The following is a 16,503-nucleotide window of genomic DNA, read 5'->3' as shown; positions in this document are numbered from 1 at the left end:
GGGGGCACTCAACAGGAGGGAGGAGCCAGGAGCAGCGAAGAGGAACCAGAGAAGAGGAGGAACTGGGCTGCTCTGTGCAAATCCACTGCAACAGAGCAGGTAAGTATAACATGTTTGTTATTTTTATTGAAAAAAAAAACAGACTTTACAATCACTTTAATCTTTATTTTGAACGTTATAAGAACAGGAATTGCACTAATGCCTGGCATGTTTTCTAAGCAGGCCCTAATCGTTCCTTCTCTTCTCTTCTAAATTAGTATGTAAGGGCCTTTTGTATCAACAAGCCCCAATTAAAAACTAGAGTTACTCAACCACAGTCAGCATCATGCCTGCCTTTAAAATGTTAATCTTATTGGTGGCTGTGGAAAAATAACTTCTTGGTAAGATCACATTGATACATAATGTTCTAATTTATTATCATAGAAAATTTTGCAAAAATTCAGAGTTTGCGTGTCCAGCCTTTAAGCAGGTCAGAAGTTTTAGCCAGTTAGTTTGGTGCTGTCCTGGCTGGGAGGGTTGGCGTTAAGACCTTTCCCAGTTCTTTGCTTTTTTGGTGGGTCTTTTTGTTGGGTCCGACCCTCTGGTCCTGTGACGTATAAAGGGACTGTGATCTGGAGCCCAAAGGAGAGAGAGAAAAGAGAGAGAGCGTGGCCTGGGATTTGTTAGTGGGTGTCGAAGTGCTCCACGGAACCAGAAGGATGCTACTTATCACTATCTGGATGTGAAGCGGTACTTGGAGATCACCCCGAAGACACTAGAACTGGAATGTGTGAGAGATCCTTGAAAGGACTATGAACTTTGAAATGCACCCTTTTCAGGTATGTTGGGGGAACACTTCACCTGTGGTATTAGTTAGGGATCTAGGAACTATCATGTCTTGCCTGTTGGACTGTGAAATGTTCATTTGTGCACTTTTACTTATCTTTTACTTTTTAGTTGTTTGAAACTCTGTCCCTGCCTGGTCTGAAGTTACTGAAAGGGGTGTATTGTAACTAACCGACACACACACTTAATCAGCGGGTCTTAAACACATTGGGGTATGAAGACATCTGTGTGGAAGACACAAGTGGTTACCCAGAGTAACGGAAGTTTTACAGCAGCCTGTCAATAGCGTGTACCTGTTATAGGTGGCACAGCCTCTAGCAGCAAGGGAGATGTTGTCGGCACTCCTTCTCCTATAGCTATGGGAGCGGATTGCACCACAGAGGCTTCCAATCCTGTACTGAGGTATGGAAGTTCATGAGTTAAGTGAGTGCACATGTGGAGTTTGCGCACAGAGTGCGCGGTGGGGCCCACTCCACTACAAGGGAATGGTAGTGGAAAACGCTGGACAGGTGAATGTGGACATTGGCTCAGGTTGTCCATCCAAAATGAAGATTAGAGAGAAGGTGTATATTGTCATGGGAACCGAGAGTTAACTGGAGAACAGCTGCAGTGCAGTGTGCATGGTGTATGTTCATCTCTAAGAGTAGAGGTCCACCTTAAGGATGAGTAATCCTCCACAGCAACCTCAGCTTGGTTCCTAAGCATTGTTGAAAACAGCACAAAGACAAAGTTTCCCCATGTGTGCAGTAAAGGGACCCTGTAACAAAGTGCCTAACGCAGCCCATAAGAACCCATTCGGGGGTAGGCCTCACCTGTGTATTTGGCACCCAACGAGTTAATGGGGAACATGGACTACATGACAAACAACCACATAGCTACCCCTGTAGGCCCCTCCTGCACAGCACCGCTGACCTACAAGCTCACAGCCTGATGTCCCCACCAGTGTCATATAAACACATACGAAAACACAAATGTCAGTTAGGTTTTTAGTTAGAAGAAATAAATTATCATAAAGAATCCCACACAAGCTCAGGATAAAAATTCATACTCATTACAGAGATCCTTATGGGAATTGTATCCAGGAGTTCAATACTGCAAGACTTGAGTGCTGACCTTCATGACAGACATACCTGCAGTCTAAACTTTAAAAGTTCAGTAAGGCATAATAGCACAAATGATGTGTAACATACAGTATACTGTAGATTTGCATTATTATTATTATTATACAGGATTTATATAGCGCCAACTGTTTGCACAGGGCTTTACAATGTAAAGGGGGACAGTACAATTACAACACAGTTCAATACAGAAGGAATAGGAGGGCCCTGCTCATAGAGCGTACAATGTAAAGGGAGGGGGAAATGGCTAAAAAGGTAATAGCTACAAAATGAGGGAGATGACACAAGTATGGCTTTTTAGGCGGAGGTGGGGTAGGCTTCCCTGAATAAATAGGTTTTCATGGATCGCCTAAAGGTGGACAGGGTAGTGGCTGACTAAACATATTGGGGTACAGAGTTTCAGAGGATGCCACAGGTTCTGGAAAAGTCCCGGAGGCGGGCGTGGGAGGAGATAACAAGGGAGATAACAAGGGAGATAGAGAGCAAGACTACCTGGGAAGAACGGAGAGAATGATTTGGGCGATATCTGCAGATGATGTTGTGGATGGGTTTGTACTGTGTATTGTGATTAGTATTTTGAATTTTATTTGTTGGACTAGTGGAAACCAGTGAGGAGATTGGCAGACAGAGGCTGCAGTCACAGATCGGTCAGTAAGGTGTATACACCTGCAGCAGCATTCATAATAGACTGAAGGGGAGATAGCCTGTGTAAAGGTAGACCAGTGAGGAGAGAGTTGCAGTAGTAGGCAAGGCAGGACATAACCAAGAAGTGAATACGTTGTTTTGTGGTGTTGTTAGTCAGACAGGGGCAAATTCTGGAAATGTCCCAGAGGTTGAGGCGGCAAGATTTAGCCAGTGTTTGGAGGGCTGAAGACAGTTGTGCCAACCGCCAGTATTTTTACTGGCAGCCAGTAAAAAATGGGCACCTTTCTCCTGCCAGTAATTGTCAGTAAGAGGAAAAGGTTGCCAGTAAAAAATATGAGTGTGATGCTCAGCTTGGAACTGCGCATGTGCAGTTTGGTTTCCGGAGCTGGCTGAGACCATCTGAGTGCCTACTACAGTGCCAGCAGGGGACAGGCCTGGTGGAGGTGCTGCCTGAGCATGTCATGTGATGTCATGCTGCAAGGGAGCCGAGTGGAGCGTCCGGAGCCGAGTGTGCAGGACGGGAGCAAGGCAAGTCGGGAGCGGGACTGTCAGTGCTGTTTGGACTGGAGTGGACTGAAGGGACCACCTGTCATGGGGAGAGACTGTCACTGTCACTCAGGAGGGGATGTGTTGTGGTGTTATCATCATCTGTGCTGCTGCACACTGCTGTCAGTGTCACTGTGAGAGTCCGTTTCATGTATGTGTGCCACCCATTCTAATTTCTTGTACTCCTGATCCCTGAGCTACTTACTTACTATATTGAAAATAAAATAAGAAATAGTTTTTTTGCCTTAATATTTACCTTAAATCACATTTCTAAATTGCATATTGTACTTGTTTGTAGCCTACTGTAAATACTGAAATTTGCACTTAAAATTGTAATTTTGTAACTTTTGGCAACGCCAGTAAAAACGCGGCTGGGCCAGTAAATTTTGAGTGTCGTGTCAGTAAATTTCAGTCTGGTAGGTTGACAACACTGGCTGAAGGAGAGGTCAGAGTCTAGGATTACACCCAGCACCCTAGCATGTGCAGAGGGACCAATGGCTGTACTGTTGATCTCAATGGTAAAGTCATGGGGGGGGGGGGGATCGGGTTGGAGGAAATATTACAAGCTCATTTTTAGAAAGAGTGAGTTTGAGTAAGTAGTGTGACATCCATACTGGTATGTCACTCAGTAAATGTATGCATATATATTTTACAAAATACTAACATGGTGCGAATAATATACTGTAATTAGATGATCCCAGGCAGTCACCTTATCTTTAGCTAGCCTAAAATGGCTAGGAACATTCTTTAGAAGAAAAAACAGTACATCGAATAACAGGAAATGTAAATCTTAGCATTTGTACGGGTGTACTCATTTTTACATGCATATTTATGGGGGAGATGAAAACCTATTTTTACATAGTGGTAACTTGTATTTTACCTTTACTTGTCTATTCATGTAAAGCCTGCCATTAGCTCAGTTTTGCAGGAACATTTTATGGGATTATTTGCAAAACGGTATAGTCACTGATCATATTGCTATTTCTGCAGTGATTTGCCTACAGACATCTTTCTGCCTGAAATGAAACATATAGGCATTCTTAGGGTTCTGCCCACTTCTATGTGAGTAATAAGGACACAGGCAGCTTCTTGGAGTTCATAGGGGCTTGCATTTTATGGTCCTGCTTTGTTGACTGGTGTATCAGTGACATCTAAAGGATTCCACCCAGAGACAAACAGCATGGACACATTTGTTGGAGCATGTGCAGCCCTTCATTGCTACAAATAAATTGTACAAATTTCAGATGCTGATAGGAAATATAAAAACATACAGTAGAATATATGTTTTCATTTTACTCTTTGATTATGTCTGTATTGTAACATCAAACTGACTGAAATTTTATTATAGGCAAAAGAATAATTGATCTTAATTTCTACATAAAAAAATATGTATTTTATTTTATTTTTGCCTAATGCCTGCTAAAACAGCTGAACATTTACCTAGTTTTAATTGATGTGCTTTCTTCTGGTTCTCTTGTGACCATTGATGTTTTACAGCTCAATTTAAAGTGTTACTAAACCCAGGACCCTGCATTCACTATACCTGGCCTCCCACAGTACACAGAACATGGAAATGCAGATATTTTAGTAAATATATACAGCTAAATACCTTTTCTCATCAGCAGTATATAGCAGTCTTGTGTCTTCTATCAGTGTCTGGTTAAAGCTTGTAGGAGGAGTTTTCATTCTGCTCTGACTGTCCTATGAGGCTGTAGGACCCCTGACCCTCTGTCTGGACAGTGCTGATTGGCCCTGTGCTGATCACATGCACTCTCCCAAGAAAAAAAAAAACCTCTCTAGCAATACAAACCAAACTGAGCATGTGCAGAGTGCCGCCTAAGGCTTTATTTTATCAGCAGATGGATTGGGGACAGTGGAAGAAGGGGAGGATCAGCGAAGACAGGATCAAACAGCATTTTTACACAATGTGGAGGATTAACCCCTTAGGTTCCACAGTGAGTATAACAAGCATGCTTTACTGCATATACAGACTGATTTTACTGTTGTGGGTTTAGTAACATTTTAAGCCACATTCATATACAACAAATGGCAAAAAGCAATGTTAAAGAGGCATCCAGGAAGATATATAAAAACACAAATTACAAAAAGTGAAAAGAAATTGGACTTTAAAGGTGTTGAAATCCCCTCACAGAATGATTACTGGTACACAATCATAGATTAAAAAAAATATTTGAACACAACTCATATTCAAACCCAAAGCACCCTTGAAGATAATAATCCCTCCTTATGTATGTATACAGTATAAACTGGGTAAATGTCTAGTACATACATATATATATATATATATATATATATATATATATTCTGTACAAAAAAACAAAACAGCACAAATTAATCCATTATACTTAGATTAAAAATCATTAGGGACCCATTTACAGCTTTCAGGTATGTTAACGAGTGTTATGTTCTGCTTATATTGTGTGTTGTGTTAAGGTAGATTGTTAAAAATAATGGGATTCCAATGCACCAAAACATCTAAAAACTTGGATATGTAACAAAATTTGTAATGCAGCATGCTCTATGGTGCATTGTCATGCATGTATTGCACTCAAAATCAATGAAATTGCAACACATGTAATGCGTGTTACCTCAATGCACAGGTGTAAATGGGCCCCTAATGTATTTTTACATATTGTACAACCAGCATATGTACCCAAATCCCTTTACATATTAGCTTCCTGTAATGGCCTGCACAGTAGCCGAGGGGCGGGGTAGCTTGCTGAGCCAATCAGGACAATGTTGCTTTGCCCAATACCTGTTTTCTTAACACTAAACATGCGTAGGACACAGGGCACCAATACTCTGCTACTGTCTCTTTGCCCAGCAAGAAGGCAAGGGGGAGACAACATGAATAAAGAAGCAGAAGGGAGTACCATTAATGTGATTTTGAGGTGTGGGGGGCATTAAGTTGTGCATACGTAGGATGTATTATAATCCCTGCTTAAAAATAAGTTTTGATGGTCATTGATAGAGATTAAATGGCAAATGTATTAGCAAAAAAAAAGCTGATTTTCTTTGCTAGTTTTAAACTGATCCAAACAGCTGCAACTTTCTATTTTGTATGTATTTAGTGCAGAGACGTATTGGAGGGGTCTGCCCCTTTCACATTGTAGCGCGGCCCGTTAGCGGTAAAGCGGCACTAGTTATAGCGGCGCTTTACCGTTGTTTTAGCTGCATTTTTCACTCGCTAGCGGAGCACTATTAACCCCCGCTAGCGGACGAATAAAGGGTTAAAAGCGCCCGTGTTGCTGCGCTGCCCATTCATTTCAATGGGCAGGGCGTTTTGGGAGTGGTGTATACAACGCTCCCAAACCACCCCAAAGATGCTGCTTGCAGGACTTTTCAGGATGTCCCACAAACACACTGCCCAGTGTAAAAGCTTTCGGGCTTTCACACTGGGGTGGCATGGGAGGCATTTTTTCAGGCGCTTTACACTATTTTTAGCACTAAAACACCTGAAAAATGCTTTCAGTGTGGAAGGGATCTTAATGTGTTTCTGTTTTTAAAAACTTAAGGACTTACTCCAGATGAGCTGCTTCTAATCTTGTATTACTCTATATACTGTATGTCTCCGTTTAAAGAATATGTTACCCTAGCATTTCATATTCCTAATATGTGTCTGTTGTATCATGTACTTGTGTTAAAAAATGTCCTGCTCTCTTTGTATTGCTTCATTTGTGTGAAATACCTGGTGATCATGCCAGTCCTCCTGTTTCCCCTATTTTTAAAATGACCACAGTAGGAATGAGAGCACATCTATCTCAGCATGGTCAGTTTTCTGGTTGTGCTAGGAGCACAATCTACCTGTCCTCCAGTGGTCAATATTTGTGCAGATCAGTGTACTGCTTCCTCTCCACCTCTTTAACCTCCCTGGCGGTATGATTATTTCAGATTTTTGCATCTCAAAGTGGTACAATTATTTTGCATAGAAATTTGGCGTTTTATATTGTAGGTCTGTAATTCTTAGCAATAACACACTTATATCTGTCCACCAAGAGTCTAGTAGATATCCCGGGTATGATGAAGTTTGAAACACAAAATCATAAATTATAATATAATAAATAAATATAAATAATTAAAAAAAATAATAATATAATAATAATAAAATACATTTCCCCACGATTCACTATCGCTCAATTCTGCAAGTGTTCTAATTTATTATCGCCGTTTTCTAGCTGGTCTAAAGCCACTTTTGACGTAAAGGGACACTTTTTGGTTGCTATGGACAATCTCAAGTTTCCAGGCAGAAAGAACAGTATATATAATATAAAACTGCATGCAGGGCAGGGGCCAAAGCACTGGGGACAAAGGGGATGTGAAATGATTTCATACAGTACTGTAATCTGTATCTGTACTGTAAGATTACAGTACTGTATGTGTTATGATTTTTACATTTTTTGAATTTGCTGCCAGGTTCTGCCCCCGGGCGTCGCGACTCTCGCAGGGAATGGAGCCTGGCACAGAGAGGCTTCGGGCAGAGGATGGAACCTGCATACAGCGTGGGGGGACATCGCAGGATCCTGGGGACAAGGTAAGTATACATAAGTGTGGCTCAGGGTTACCGCTAATGGTGCTAAAATTTAACCCGAGCCACACTCGGGAATACCGTCAGGGAGGCTACAGTGGATGTAAACCCGTTTTCTTTTTTTTTTTTTTATATATATCATAATGTAGAGTATAAGATTTCCTATAATTTGAGCCCAGTCTTGCCACAAAGAGTTAATCCAGCTCTGAGCAATCCTCTTTTATTGTTCAGTGAGATAAAACTTGACAAACAGAGAAAAACTTTGTCAAATACTCCCCCTTGCTGTGAGTGACAGGTGATTTACATATTGTGCACTAGCCTAAGACACAGGCAGTATTTTTTAATTCCCTCCCCCACTCCTTTCTTCAGCAGTTCTGCAAGGATTGGCTGCTCCACACCTCACCATGATTTGGCATGCTGAAGTCATGTGGTTACTTTCCTGTCTTTTAACTGGATGTTAGAGATCATAGCAGAAGTTCAGTGTAAGAAATACACAGAGAGAATGCATATTGACAAGGGGAGTGTAGAGGTGGGCGGGGAGTCTACTGACATCATGACTCCACCCACCGAGTTCCAGACAACAGACACACCCACAGAATATGCAGTTTTTCGGGTCTAATAACAGATAGAGGGGAGACATTTGACAGGTAAAGATACATGCAGGAGGCATGTATATCCTTATAGATAACCCCTATGGCAGTAGTTTAGAAAGGATGACATTGGGTTTACATCCACTTTAAGCCCCTTATGTAGCTAAGAACATAGATTATGTGAACACTTTAAAAAAAAAAAAAAAAAAGAAACAATGTATTTATTTAGATTTTTTTTTTTATACATACACAAATGTTTTGCCTTTCATTCTATTTTACATGGGTTGTTTTAGAGGGTAAGGGTTTCTTATATACCTTAAGTAATCATAGCTAAGATTTGGATCACACTTTACAGAGGAATCTGGGTGTGACAATGCAGCTTCACTATTCAAAAAATGTATGCAAGAAAGTTCTCTACATCTTAGCCAAATGTTACAGACAATGTATAATTGCTGGCTAGCTGTACATTTTTGTCACTTAAATACATACCAATTAAAGTGGTTGTAACCCCTTGGCATGAAGTTTGAACAAAACATGTCACTCCATAGTGTGTACTTGTCTCAATCCAGAGCACTAAGTGTAATTTCTTCCTGCTGCCTCGTCCCCCCACTTCTGACAAATTTTCTTGACACCAAGAGGTAAAAAAGGTGACAGGGTAGAAAGCTCCAGCACTCAGCTATCAGAGTGTAACTTCAGCTCCCCACTCCCTGCTTTGTGAAAGCTGAACGCTGTCTAAATTCTACACTTTGTACTGATATAGAGGGCTGCAGACACAACTTATGTAGGAGGATTTGTTTCATTTCTGTGTGTCATCTGAGGCCAGCCATTTCACTGGGTATATGTAAGGGTTTACATCCACTTTAAAAGGTAATTGGACATCTACATTTTAACTGAATCATGACTGTATCACCATTGTCCTTGTTATTGGGCTGTATGTCACAACACTGTTTGCCCACTGTCAACAACAGTAGATAGCTGACTCTGTATTGTGTTTATGTCTACACTGTAGTAATCATATGTATTTTATCACTATAATGTCATACATTTACTGTAACTGCATTATAATTAGTAATCAGCTGCAAAGTAAATGAAACTAGGAACTGCAGATCATCCGCCATTTCTGTAATAAAGATCCAGGTTATGCATTCATATGGAATGCCAAAGCCCAACTTCAGTCAAAACCTGTTGCTTTGCATATATTGGGAAAGGCCCAACACTTCTACTAAGATTTAAATGCTGTCTGTGCATTTACTAGGGGAATTTCTCCTTACTTTCTGTTTGACACCTACTACCTGAGCAGAATAAATGTAATCTATTGAATAGGGAAATGGACAGCAGTTAAATGCTTAGAGAGATTCTAGCCCACCCCCTACATTAAAAGAGAAGTATGGGTTTAGTAAAGAAAAAGAATCATGCTCACTTAGGTGAATGACAACAACAAGGAGAGGGGCGCCTCTGAGTATATATCATAAATACATTTTATTAAAACAGCAATATCCACTCACATAAAAGTTGGCAGAGTTGCATTCGGGTCAGTTGGCTGGGCTGAAGAGATGCGGTGGAACTACAGGTCACAGCGGTTCCTGTAGGGCATGCCAGATCCAGAAGAGATTAGCTGGTGCAGCCAGGTGCCGTCTCTTTCAGTGGACAGACCAACGCAAATCCTGCTGTATTAGGAATCAGATTGTATCCCAGATGCAAAGATAAGGGTTCCAGGTGGGGGAGAGAGAGATGTGTGGGACGCCAGAGCATCCGTTCAGCCGTGCTGCTGCTCTGTTGTTGAATGGTGAAAGCCTCTAGGATGGGACACGGCCCGGCCGAGCAGAGAATCACAAACGAGGCTTGGGGAGCAAACACAGCGTGGCACCCGGTGATGACGTCACACGTGTGCGACGCGTTTCAGAATAGGCTTGCCATTGGTGGATGAATGGCCGCATTCCTTTCTCAAGCATGGGGAATGGAAGACACAATAGGCTTAAATATACTGAAGGGGGGGGCTGGGCCAGGAAGTCCGTGATATGCATATGAAGTGAATAATGGGCGGCATAGAACGGCGGGGGAGACAAATACATAGGACCTTAAAGTGACATAGTGAAGAGAATATATATATACTTTTACAGCAAGGCACCAATTAAGACAAAAAATTAATAATAAAACAAGGTAAGATAAAATAAATTAAAAACAAGCATTAATAAGCGTCATAAGAGAATAAGTAGTACAATACAGTACAATAAAAATAATAATAATAGACATAAATATCCTTAAATATACAATAAATACAAGAGACGGCCATAAAAGATTATGTATTAAGGATGGGCAGTAACTTTCCAGGGATAAGGGATCCATAATTCTTGTCTGCACTGTCTTACGTGCAATATTGACTATAATAATAATATAGATTCGTCCCAAGGCTTATAATTTGCAGAGAATATGGAAAAAGGGGGGGGGTGGAAATGTATGTAAGGACAGATGAGTTAAGTGTTTCAGAATAGGGTCATTTTAAGTAAAGGGAATGTGTATATGTACATCCAAACACGTGTGTGTGCACACTCGTGTGCAGACGCATAGCCACATACAGGGGGAACATCAAAGAATTAGTTCCATGGTATCCATTATATGTGTGTACACCAACTATAAGTATAAGTATATATGCATCAAGTCTTATAGGAAGAGGGAGTGTGGGAGAAGGAAAAGGGAAAGAGGGGAGGGGGGGGAGAAAAGGAGGGGGGAGGAAAAGGAAGTGGAGGGGGGGGGGGGGAAGAAGCAGGAAGGGGGGTGGAACAGAGAGAAAAGGGGGGGGGGGAGAAAGAGGGGGCCACTTGGATAATACCGATACTTACTACAAAACGAGCCCACCACCCCCATGTTTAGAAAAAAGACATAGAACCTGCGGTAAACAAATAATGACAAGAGTTATATAAAGCATCTAAAGAAATATGTATAGAGTTAAATTGTAAACATGATAAGTATAACCCTATACAAATATGGTAAATAATACAAGGGGTAAGGGAAGGGATGGGGAACAAGAGACACCTGGAAAATTTAATCAATCAAGTGCAAGCTGTAACCATAATACACAGAAAAGAAAGGGGGGGGGAAGTGCCCGGTACTAGTGTCCGGGTAAGGGGTTACTTTAACAGCACTAATTGAAGATCAATTATTTAATAATAACCAACTAAAATGCCGTAAATAGATTAAATATATCACTTTATTAAGTATTTTAAAACAACATTGAACATGTTGGACAGTATGTTGGATTAAGATAAAAAATATGTATATAGATGAGTTTTTTTGGGTTCTGTTGAGACCCTGTTGCTACATATATCATCAGATAATGGGTCAGACTGAGCGAACTATAGTTGATAATAACATTAAATCAAAAAGCAATAAACAGAAATGCACAAACAAAAACAAAAAACAAAAAACATACAACGTGGAACAACGTCCGGACGCCTATAGGATCTTGCTACGTGTGAGCTGGTACGGAGAAAAATTATAAATGTTTGGTGATGTTATTTAGTTTATTAACTAAATATCAATAATCAAATGATAGCCAAAAAGGTACCTGATAAGCGGACGAGAAAGATCCTAGGGAGATATACGGGAGAGGATGATGGGGAGGGGAGGGGGAGGGGAGTTGGAGTAGTGCTGGTCGGGCTAATTGGTGTACACCAGGTCTGTTCTGCAGATTTAGTTTAGGGGCACATAGGATGGTAATCAGACCTATTAATAGGTATCAGATGAATGAAGCGCACCAATGGGCAGGATACTGTTGATGGACAACTGTCCGCATGTATGATTCCTAAAGTCACTGGTGGTAACTATAAATGTAAAGTATAGTATAGTATATAGTTGATAAGGAACGTTACCAGTCCTTGCACTGACCGTCCTCCAAATCCCGATCCGAGCCGTTCATAAAGCTTCCGTCCTCTTTAGTGGGAGATGTGCTGTAGTGTACAGCTTCTGATCCTGTGTGAGTGGCTGAAGTGGCAGCGTAACTGGATTGATGCCCCGCTGGCTCGTCCACTCGGTCAGATGAATGCTGCAGATGCCGCCTGATCAGCGGAGTCACTCAACTTTAGATACTTGGCCGGAAGAAATTAAGTCCACTAGCTAGTGTTTAGCAGACATCCCCGTCTGCCTCCTCGTTTACTCCGGTGTTCAGAGTGTGGCGTCCGTGACGTGTCGGCGTTGATGACGTCAACGCGTTTCGCTATTGGCTGTAGCGTAGCTTCATCTCGGACGAATTCAGGGCTTGTGAAGGCGCTCCTTTTAACATAGCGGCTGCGTTCAATCACCGCCCTGAAATGTTTAGGTTTTGCAATGTAAGGATCTTTAATGGACCGATAGTGTTCCTAAAGCTCAATCTAACTCTTTTTATTCATTATTTTTTAGAATAAAAAGAAAAGAATAGAATTATTGAACATTGATGAGTATTCTGAGAGAGGGGCTGAAATATTTTTAGTTTCAATAGCCTATTGTTATTGGTTTACATCCAGGATGCTATTGACTGACCCACTGTCTCAATTTTTTAAAAAACGTAAGGGAAGGCAAAAGAAGGTGGATAAAGGGAGGGGAGGAGATGAAATTACACAGAGTGGGGGGAGGGGGGGTGGGGGGGGGGTGTTGGGGGGGGAAAATTAGGGGCACGGATGAATGAAGGAACATAAAACATGAACACATAGAGAGGATATGTGTGTATACCAAGTGATTGGTATCAATCATATCGGCACACACTCATATATATGTATAACACCAAAAAATACCAACTGTATTGAACCAAAGACACAGGGCAATTGTAAAGTAGGGCAACCATCTAGGTGGGTAAAAAGGGCTGAAAATTTAGTTCAGTGTTTAGCCCCACTGGGACTAGCGACTTTAGGCGGTACACCCACCACTTCTCCTTTTGTAATAATATACGATCAAAGTCGCCACGTCTGGGGGGCAAATGCAAAGCATAAATACCTTTTACCCTCATGCCTCGTGAATTTCCCCCGTGAAATTGCGCAAAGTGCTTTGCTAGAGGTTTTTCTGGAGTTTTGGTTTTGTCATTAATTTCGCGCAGATGTTCGCCGATGCGGATTTTTAACTGTCTTTTCGTTTTTCCAATATAGATTTTGGGACACGGGCATGTGATCATATAGATTAGTCGGGATGTGGAACAATTAATTAAATCATAGATTTTGAATGACCCTTTCCCGTGTGCATCTGTAAAGGTAGATGTTCTGTCTACATAAGGGCAGATTTGGCATCTATTACAAGGATACATGCCAAGTGTTCGTGGGTACTCTGATAGCCAGGTATTTTCTTGTTTTCGAATGAATTCGGATTGTATCAAAATATCTCCCAAATTCTTTGCCCGTCGGGCAACCAACTGGGGTGATGAGCCTACGATCCTGCCTAGTCCTGGTGAATTTACCAATAGACCCCAATGTTTTTCTAGAACTGACCGAATGTCATTCCATTGGGATCCAAAGGTGGTTATTATCCTGACTGGTGCGTCTTTTTTTTGGGGGAATGAATCAGGAATGCTGGTTGGCTCAATTGAAAGTAGGCTTTGGCGTTTGCGAATTGCTGCCTTTTTCCTAGCTCGTTTGATTTGCCGATGTGAGTAGCCACGCTCTCTAAATCGCATGTAGAGATCCTGGCTCTCCTTACGGTAATCACTGGCTTTTGTACAATTTCGTTTAAGGCGCAGGAATTGGCCTACCGGGATACCGTTTTTTATCCAATGAGGATGGTGACTGGTAGCGCTCAAAAAGGTATTCGCTGCTGTTTCCTTACGGTAAGTAGACGTAAGTAATTGTCCATTCTCAAAACGAATTTGTAGATCGAGAAAGGACAATTCTGTTTGACTGAAGGAGTACGTCAGGTGTATATTAAATGAATTGACATTCAATTCATGGATGAACTTCAACATGTCGGTTTGGGTACCCCGCCAGATCATAAAAATATCATCGATGTACCGCAACCAGGCGTGAACATGGCTGCGGTACATCGACGAAGGGAACACCATCATCTCCTCCCAAAAGCTTAAGTGGAGGCACGCGTATGAGGGTGCCCATGCTGCCCCCATGGATGTACCTCGTATTTGTTGGTAATAGACCATTAGAAATTGAAAGTAATTGTTTTTTAACATAAATCTCAACAGATCTATCAAAAATTCGTTTTGTGGTCCTGATTCGGGATAGATGGTGTTCAAAAAGGTATCAACTGCTTTGATCCCGCAGTCGTGGGGTATTGAGGTATATAGTGACTCGACGTCAATACCGACTAGCCAGATTTCACCCAATTGGTCAAGATTCTCAAACTCTGTCAACTTAGCCAAGACATGACGAGTGTCTTGTACGAAGGATTTTTGGCTCGTGACCATATCTTTCAGCAGGAGATCAAGGTACCCACCAATGCGTTCAAAAGGACCTTGGCAGGCCGATACAATCGGCCTACCAGGTGGATCATTCAAGTTTTTATGCAGTTTAGGGATTATGTAAAAGGTAGGTGTGTTGAACTCCTGTACTGAAAGATGCTGGTATTCTCGCATAGTCAGCAATCCCTCATCCCTGGCAAAGGTAAGTTTCCGATTTAAATCCTGGATCAGTGCTGGAAAGGGGTTATGGTCTAGTCTGCGATAAGTAGTAGCATCAGTGAGTAGCTTTTTTGCTATTTTTTCATAGTGTGTGTCATCTAGGATGACAACATTGCCTCCCTTGTCGCTATTTTTTATTACAATGTTTTTTCTTTTTTTAAGATCATCGAGGGCGATTCTTTCACCATCGGTTAGGTTATCATTGCCTTTTTTGTTCCATTTAATTTTCTCTAGGTCGGATTGCACCATCTCAAGAAAGAGGCTTAACCATCTATTCTTGGTCAGGGGAGGCATTTTCTGTGATTTGATTTTTAGGTCCACTGATCGTTTGATCAGTGTATGGGGCTCCTCACTATGTGCTTGGTTTTCGTCCAGTAGAGAATTCAGAATATCCAAAGCCTGTTGGTCATCCGAATCTATAATGGGATTAGTTGCTGTGGTTTCATTTTTACCTTCATATAGGGATCGTAGAAAAACTTTTCTCAGGAATAAGGAAATGTCCTTATATACAGTAAACTCATCCATAGTGGATGTCGGTGAGAAGGACATACCTTTGGCAAGGAGACTGAGATGGTCTGGACTTAAACGGTGGCTAGATAGATTAACCACCTTCAGATCATCAGGCTTGTATGGTTCACTGTTGAGGGGTGGCATGGTTAATGTCTTTTTTGGCTTCTCGTGTACGTGCGTTCGTGTGATGACTTGGTCTGTTTCTGTTTCTGGGAGCCTATTTTGATTTTTTGCAAAGGGGGCGGAGTCTGCAAAGTTTTTTGCTCCGCCCCCCCTTGCTCTAAAAAAGTGACCGTCTTTGTTGTTTCGTCGTCGGAATCGCTATGTGATTTATCTCGACGTTGTTTTGATTGTTGTCGTTGATTCCTACCTCTAGATCGACTTCGGCCACGGCGAGTAGTCAGATCAAATATCTCGTCCCTTTCAAAATCAGCAATGTCCCGTTTAAATTTGCTTTGTTTTGTTATTTTGAGATTTAATTGGGTCTTCTCTATTTCCTTTTTGAGCATGTCATTTTGTTTTGTGAACTCATCCAAATGTTTAAATGTTTCCAATCCTCGAGCACTTTCCTCAATTTGGGCCTGGATGTCAATCAGTTGGGCCTTTTCCTCCTCTACTATGAGTCCCATCACGGCCAAGCCATGATTTATACAAAGTTCTTTCCATTTTGGTAAAAAGTTTTCAGTGTGTAAATGTTCCGCTGGTACGGTTCGATCACGTAGTCCTCTCGGGACAATTTTATGTGTTATGTATGTTTCCAATGAGGTCACGTCCCATTTCCTATTAAGATGTTTTATTAATAATTTTTTATGTTCCTTAAATTTATTTCTAATTTCATCCTCTTGTTTGGTGGCTTGAGGGGTATCACTCTGAAATGCTGTTTTTATCTCGAGGTCAATATCCTCCCCTAACATAAATGCCATTACCCTTAGGAAGTATAGAAAATTCTAATTCAGATATCAACAATGAATAAGGGTGGTGTCTCTTGTTGGAAGTGACCATAAGAAGAGTCACAATTAAATGGTAAATAATACAAGGGGTAAGGGAAGGGATGGGGAACAAGAGACACCTGGAAAATTTAATCAATCAAGTGCAAGCTGTAACCATAATACACAGAAAAGAAAGGGGGGGGGAAGT

At 41.4% G+C, this 16,503-nt stretch overlaps 1 protein-coding gene across 4 annotated transcripts in view; it reads left to right on the top strand.

The window, feature by feature from the left end:
• The window catches only part of SATB2 (SATB homeobox 2), a 303,695-nt gene that overhangs the window by 167,550 nt on the left and 119,642 nt on the right, over positions 1 to 16,503 (top strand). For 3 of the 4 annotated variants that reach the window (XM_073633444.1, XM_073633449.1, XM_073633448.1), the window contains one exon: positions 4,994 to 5,089. The exons of the other annotated variant lie outside the window; for it this stretch is intronic. In XM_073633444.1, the coding sequence (XP_073489545.1) occupies positions 4,994 to 5,089 (96 nt within the window). The remainder of the gene's footprint in view (positions 1 to 4,993; positions 5,090 to 16,503) is intronic. 4 annotated transcript variants of the gene reach the window in all.

This window comes from Aquarana catesbeiana, linkage group LG06, assembly GCF_042186555.1.
Source record: "Aquarana catesbeiana isolate 2022-GZ linkage group LG06, ASM4218655v1, whole genome shotgun sequence".
In the NCBI taxonomy this organism is placed as follows: Eukaryota; Metazoa; Chordata; class Amphibia; order Anura; family Ranidae; genus Aquarana; species Aquarana catesbeiana.
The sequence above is the reverse complement of the archived record's forward strand: the minus strand, read 5'-3'. Positions and strand labels throughout refer to the sequence as shown.